We start from the raw sequence: 7,017 nt of genomic DNA on the forward strand, positions 1-7,017 counted from the left end.
CCAGCTCGCTGAAAGCAGGTTTCTGGGGGTTTGTTTAGCTTCTATATTTGTTACAATGTTTCAAACTGCAGGCTCAGAGGCCGGCAGGGAACGTTGGTTTCCTCCATCGCTGAAGCAAGCAAGCCTCATGTTAGTTTCAAGCTGCCTGGTTGCTGGCCGCCATCTTGGCTGGCAGTTAATTTGCATATCGCCCCGATTAGCCAATGGGAAGGGTAGCGGTCGTACGCTAATTACCATGTTTCTCTTTTATTAGCTATTAGATAGGATCTATATATATAAAAGGCTAAATGTGCAAAGTGTCCCCTCGGGAGTTCAACCGGTAGTTTGAACGCTCGCTATGATAATGCACTGACCACCAGGGGGCAGCGCAGAATGAAGGAAGACCCCAGCCGGCAGCTGAGGAAGGAAGGCCCTTGCTGGCAGCCAGAAGGCCCTGATCAGCCCTGATCACCGGCCAAGCCTAGCGACCCTACCCATGCACAAATTTCGTGCACTGGGCCTCTAGTTTTATATATACTATTTTGACATGTAATGTTTTGCAGTAACGTAATTACCGCACAAATCTTTCTTCTAATTAATTTCCTTTCAATGTGCACAAATCCGTGCACTGGGCCACTAGTACTTTATAATTTTCTGAGTACAGGTCTTTTGCATCTTTGGTTAAATTTATTTCTCGGTTGTTTTTTATGCAATTGTAAGTGAAGATAGTTTCCTTTTCCAACAGTTCATTATTGGTGTATAAAAATGCATCTGACTTCCAGATACATTTGTATCCTGCTACTTTATTGAATTCATTTATCAGTTCTAGTAGTTTTGTTGGAATCTTTAGGGTTCTCTATATACAATATCATGTCATCTGCAAATAATGACAGTTTTACTTCTTCCTTTCCAATTTGGATGCCTCTTATCTCTTCTTGTCTGACTGCTATAGGTAGGACTTTCAATACTACATTGAATAAGAGTGGTGAAATAGGCAAGCGCTTTCCTTTTCCTCTTCTGAGGATGGTGACTTGTGTTTAGGTATTCACCATAGTCCAGCGTTTGACATACCGTCGGAGGCTGTCCTACAACACAGCCTCCAACAAAACCAGGCTGTCCCGAACCCCTGGTAATAGGATTGTTTACCTTCATACCAAGAAGGTTGGGAAAGCACCCAAATCTGCATGTGGCGTGTGCCCAGGCCGACTTCGCGGAGTTCGTGCTGTGAAACCTAAAGTTCTAATGAGGTTGTCTAAGACGAGAAAACACGTCAGCAGAGCCTACGGTGGATCCATGTGTGCTAAATGTGTCCGGGACAGGATCAAGCGTGCTTTCCTTATTGAGGAGCAGAAAATCGTTGTGAAAGTGTTGAAGGCACAAGCACAGAGTCAGAAAGCTAAATAAGTTAAAAAATGAAGCTTTTTTGAGTAATAAAAACAAGTCTCATTCTGTTAAAAAAAAAAAAAGTGGTGAAATAGACATCTGTCTTGTTACTGATCTTTAGGGAAACACTTGTGTAGTTTTTGCCCATTGAGAATTATGTTGGCTGAGGTTTGTCATATACGGCCTTTATTACATTGAGGTATGTTCCCTTTATTCCCACTTTGCTGAGAGATTTTATCATAAAAGAGTGCCAGATTTTATCAAATCTTTTTCTAGATTATTGATATGATCATGTGGTTTTTCTCCTTGATTTTATGTGGTGTGTCACGTTAACCAATTTGCAGATATTGAACCAACCTTGCAACACCAGAATAAAACCCACTTGATCATGATATATGATCTTTTTAATATATTCCTGGATCCAGTTTGCTAATATTTTATTGAGATTTTAGCATCTATGTTCATCAGAGATATTGGCCTATAATTTTCTTTCTTTGTAGTGTCTTTATCTGGTTTGGAATTAGGATAATGCTGGCCTCATAAAATGAGCTTCTCTCCTCTTGAATTTTTTTCTAATAGCTTAAGAAGGACAGATGTTAGTTCTTCTTGAATACTTAATAAAATTCACCTGGGAAGCCAGAACTTTTGCTTGTTGGGAATGTTCTGATTACTATTTCCATTTCATTAGTTATAATCTTTCTATTCATATTTTCTGATTCTTCCTGATTGAGTTTTGGAAGATTGTATGTTCTAGGAATTTATCCATTCCATCCATATTGTCCATAGTTTATATTTTCTTATAATCATTTGTATTTCTTTGGTGTCAGCTGTTACTTCTCTTTCGTTTCTGATTTTATTTAATTGGGTCCTCTCTCCTTTTTTCTTGATGAGGTCTGGTTAAGGTTTGTCAGTCTTGTCTTTTCAAAGAACCAGCTTTTGGTTTCATTAATCTTTTGTATTGTTTTTTAGACTCTATTTTGTTTATTTCTGCTCTGATCTTTATATTCTTTCTCCTACTCACTTTGGGCTTTGTTTGTTGTTCTCTTTCTAGTTCCTTGAAGTGTAAAGTTGGATTGCTTATTTGAGTTTGTTTTTTTGTTTGTTTCTTGAGGTAGGCCTATAATGATATAAATTTCCCTCTTAGGACTGCTTTTGCTGTGTCCCGTTCATTTTATTGTGTTTCTTATACTCTTTACAAAGAATAAAGTTGTTCCTTCTTTGGGCCTTTTAAAGCACCTATCTATAATACTATTATATCAAATTATTTTCAATTTACTTTTCCTCCTCTTCTCTTTCCGAAACTAAATATCACTGCAAAGTAAATGACTGTGCACCTCTCTTACTTAGCAGAAGTACTTATTAAATACTGGCCAAATAAATAAACATAATATTGATGACCACCACATGAGCCATTCTGGAAAACATTAATATTACTTTGTATCTTTTAATTATCCAGAAAACTTCCAATGAGCACTATTAGATTATGGTTCCTTTCACACTTTCCATGACACCCGTGCCATTTCATTTTTAAACAAAAGGTATTGATGAGAATCCTTTAGGTCTAGCACCAAAAGCAGGGATTCTGAACCTTGGCTACATATTATTACTATCTAAAGAGCCTTAAAGAAATACCAGTGTCTAGGTCAGTGATGGCGAGCCTATGACACGCATGTTCGAGGTGACACGTGAACTCATTTTTTTGGTTGATTTTTCTTTGTTAAATGGCATTTAAATATATAAAATAAATATCAAAAATATAAATACTTGTTTTACTATGGTTGCAAATATCAAAAAATTTCTATATGTGACACAGCACCAGAGTTAAGTTAGGTTTTTCCAAAATGCTGACACGCCGAGCTCAAAAGGTTCGCCTTCACTGGTCTAGGCCCTATTCTCTGAAATCCCTATATAACTGGCCTGGCTGGGACCGACACTTTTTTAAAATCTTATCTCAGGAGTAGATGTACTGATCTAAAAGAAGGTAAACATATTCCTCACATACTAAATTGAATCAAGAAGTTTTTAAGAGCTGTCTTAAACTAAAAACTACCCAATACTATTTCAACTGAAAATGTTTAAAATTCCAGACAACTAAATTACAAATTAATTTTAGAGCATACTTATTTAAAGTTCGGGAAAAAAACTAACATTGATGCCAATTAAAATGATCAAAATATAACAAAGTATCTACAAGAATTAATCATTGTTTAGGGTTCAGAGAAAGAAAAATGCAGAAAATAACAGAAGCTAAGAAAAGGGAAAGGAATTAGGGAAAACAACATGTACATAAGAAAGCTGCAACTGACAAAAACAGAAGATGCACATTGCAAAGGAGTAGGAAACAGCCCTGATTGGCATTCAACAAGCTTTCATTTCCTCCCCTGAAATGGGTATTATTCCTCCCATTCCAGATAAAACATGGAGGCTGTGAAAAGCTCAAATTCCAGAGCCAAATGGAGCCTGGAATCAGACTCAGGCCTGTATGACTTTGAAGCCCACACCCTATCCATCATATTACACTGCTTCACAATAAAACAGGGAAGGAGAGAGAGAACAAATTCAAGGGCATTAAATGGCACAACATACTAAAAAATTAGAGGAGTTCACTGAAGGCTTATAAGCCTGAAAATGAAGTTGGGGGCAAAATGGCATTCCAGAAGATTATCCTGCCAGTAAACAAGATGGATTAAGAGAGAGAGGTTAGCAGGCTCCAGGAGGCCACTCCTCCAGCCGCCTCCAAGGGGACTGAGCTTTGCCAATGACTGTAAATCCAAATAAATACCCAGTTTTCTAAACTGCCTGTTGCCAATAGAAGCCCTAGCATGAACCCCTGAGGTGGGGGGGAATGAGGGAAGGGGGAGTGAGGGAGACATGGTGTTAGAGAAAAGGAGACCACTGACTGCTTCATAATGAACCATGTGACTTAGAACTGTGAAAGTACTGCAATCTCTACTAGTTTCACAAGTTACAGTGGGGCCTTGACTTACGAGTGTCCCGACTAACGAGTTTTTCGAGATACGAGCCATCTCTCGGCCAACTTTTTGCTTTGAGTTGCGAGCTAAAATTCGGGTTACGAGCCAGCTTCAGATACCCCACCCCTAGTTGGCGCAGCGAACGTCACAGTGAATGCCACAACATCAGCCCAGCATCATGTGTCTCACTCGTTCACTTTATGATTTGACATCGAACGACCCTTTCACAGGGGTTGCCTAAGACCATCCTGCATATCAGATATTTACATTACAATTTGCAACATTACAGTTATGAAGTAGCAACGAAAATAATTTTATGGTTGGGTCACAACATGAGGAACTGTATTTAAAGGGCCAGAAGGTTGAGAACCACTGCTTTAAGGATACTTCTTTTATAAGACCCACCATACTATCTTAAAAACTTAGGAGATTCTTGATTGTCCATTGTAGTTATCAAATAACTAAAATTACATGTTAGACAAAATACCAGATGTTTGCTTATACATAGTATTTACAAATCTAAATCTTATTTCATTATCTACATGGAAGTTAGAGTCCTAATTGGCCAGCCTCTTTCCAGTCTTTTACTCTCCATTTCACCCTTAAGAAAAGACAATCAATTCACTTTGCTAATACCTCATTCATATCTGAAGTTTCCCTCATCAAGAATCCAAATAGTTTCTTATTCTCTGCCCTCCATATGCTCCCTCTACCATTTCACTTAACCTCCTGTTCTCTCCAAAAGGATTAATGCCAGCCTCATCGCTCTGCCACAGGAAAACACACACTAACCTGGAGTTGTTTGACATAGTTCCCAAACTGGAATATCTCTTTCCATTCTCTCATTCAACTTGCAACTATCCATCAAAAGATCAGTGCAAAATCTATTAGTCTCCACAATGCCCACTTCTACACCCAACAACACTTAAAACAGAATCCAAACTGTTGACTAATAGGCCACATGTGACTGATAGGCCCAAGTTTTGTGTTGTGGTGTGTATTTTTTTAATAAAATTTTATCCCATTGACAAAACTTAAAAATGGGAGATATCACTTTAAAAAACAACTGCATTTCCAACTTTCCTTGAAAAAACTGGATGCTATGGCAACACTGGGATCACACAGTCACAATGAGCTGTACCTGAGTAGCAGATGACCCTCTTTGAATGGCTCTTAGATGTAAAGTCTGGAAATAACAGTCCACTGCCTGACTTACGGGACTGTACCTGGAGCATTGCAATCATTCCAGAAATATCTGACTGTCTATCAAGCACTAGAGTTACAAAAATACAGCCTCTCCCCCACAACCTACCTTAGTGGGAAAGGTAGAGAGACAAGCAATTAGGATACATGAGATAAGGGCAATGCTAAGGGCAGTAAAGGGCACTTAACTCATGGCTAGGGTATCTAGCTCTGTCCTTGGGAAGTCAGGGAACACCCCTCAGAGAAAGTGATCTGTAGCAGTCACAGAAATTATCCAGAAAGAGATCAGGGTAAAACAAAATGCCCGAGAGAGCGAGAGAAGAAAAGTATTTGAGAGAGTTACGTCAGTTCAACGTGGCTACAGCCATCACCCAACCTCAAAAGCAAGTGTCAGAGTAAAGCTCAATTGAAAGGGCTGGACGGGAAAAGCCAAGTGTGAGTTAAAGTCAAGAGATGAAGTAGAGTTTCCATAAAGTGACTGACTATGTAAAAAAGAGTTGGTTAAGCAGGGAATAGAGGTTTCAGAGCTCAGCTGTGTTGAGAGGTGAAATGCAGAAATAAAAAGGAGAGAGCAGCAGTGACAGTCTAAACCACGGGAGGGGAAGCACCAAGCAGCACGGGGGCGGGGCGGGGCGGAGGCGCGGAGGAGACCGAAGGGGCTTACATCTCGGGCGGTAACCCAGGATAACGGGGATGTGGAGCATGGCAGTTTTGGCTGGCCACAAGTCTGCCAAGAGAATGAGTCCCGGCGGTCCCCGGGGGGACGCGGAGGCATGCGGGCCTCTCAAAAGGCAGCTGCGTCCTGGCTGGGTCGCACCTCAGGCGCTCTGTGCGGCATCGGCTTCCGTCCGGATCGTGCCGGCTCCAGGAAAGGCTCTGGGTTCCAGGCTGCTGCCACGCAGGCTCCCATGGAGTGGTGAGAGGCCTGGTCTGTGTGTGCTGGTGGGTAGAAGTTTAGTATAAACTACCTTGTATTATTTTCTGATTTTTCTGTAGGAATGCTGGGCCTGTATACATCCTCTTAGGAAAAAAAAAAAAAAAAGCAGTGGTGTGCCCATTATAGATTTGACACAGGAAGGAAAAAAAGGTGCCGAGAAGTTCAACATCTGTCCATACCAGTACTCAAGGTGAGTCATTCCCGAATCCAAGTCTCCCCAACTGGATTAAGATATCGGCCAGCGGGGGGTGGGGGAGGAGAATAAAAAAAAAATGCCTGTTTTTGCTTTTTTTTTTTTTGTAGCTCTCAAAAATGCCTAATACCGAAGTGGATGCGTCGAACACATTCAGTAAAATTTACCGACTTCCTAACATTTCTGGGGTCACTGAAGTGACCCCGTTCAGTCCCCTTCTTGCAGACTAAGGCGCTCAAGAGACGCGAACTGTATGTAGCTCAGACTTAACACTTGGCTTTTTTTTCCAAACTCCACTGTGTCTGTCCACCCTCCACCGCAGAGGCACAGCTGCTCCCCGATTCCAATAC

At 40.6% G+C, this 7,017-nt stretch overlaps 1 protein-coding gene and 1 pseudogene across 5 annotated transcripts in view; one reads left to right on the forward strand and one right to left on the reverse strand.

Moving 5' to 3' along the window:
* Positions 1-1,410, forward strand: part of LOC102759714 — a 2,303-nt pseudogene extending 893 nt beyond the window's left edge. Inside the window, exon 2 of the transcript XR_001512497.1 lies at positions 1,021-1,410. The product of XR_001512497.1 is annotated as a 60S ribosomal protein L34 pseudogene (transcript). The remainder of the gene's footprint in view (positions 1-1,020) is intronic.
* PPHLN1 (periphilin 1) overlaps positions 1-6,565 on the reverse strand; it is a 108,999-nt gene extending 102,434 nt beyond the window's left edge. The window contains exon 1 of one of the 4 annotated variants that reach the window (XM_006755541.2): positions 6,202-6,565. In XM_006755541.2, coding sequence (XP_006755604.1) covers positions 6,202-6,241 — 40 coding nt within the window. In that variant the 5' untranslated portion in view covers positions 6,242-6,565. The remainder of the gene's footprint in view (positions 1-6,201) is intronic. The other 3 variants (XM_006755543.2, XM_006755540.2, XM_006755542.2) reach the window with 3 other exon arrangements.
* Between the last annotated feature and the right edge of the window lie 452 nt (positions 6,566-7,017).

The sequence above is a fragment of the Myotis davidii genome, unplaced genomic scaffold (genome assembly GCF_000327345.1).
Source record: "Myotis davidii unplaced genomic scaffold, ASM32734v1 scaffold290, whole genome shotgun sequence".
Classification (NCBI taxonomy): domain Eukaryota; kingdom Metazoa; phylum Chordata; class Mammalia; order Chiroptera; family Vespertilionidae; genus Myotis; species Myotis davidii.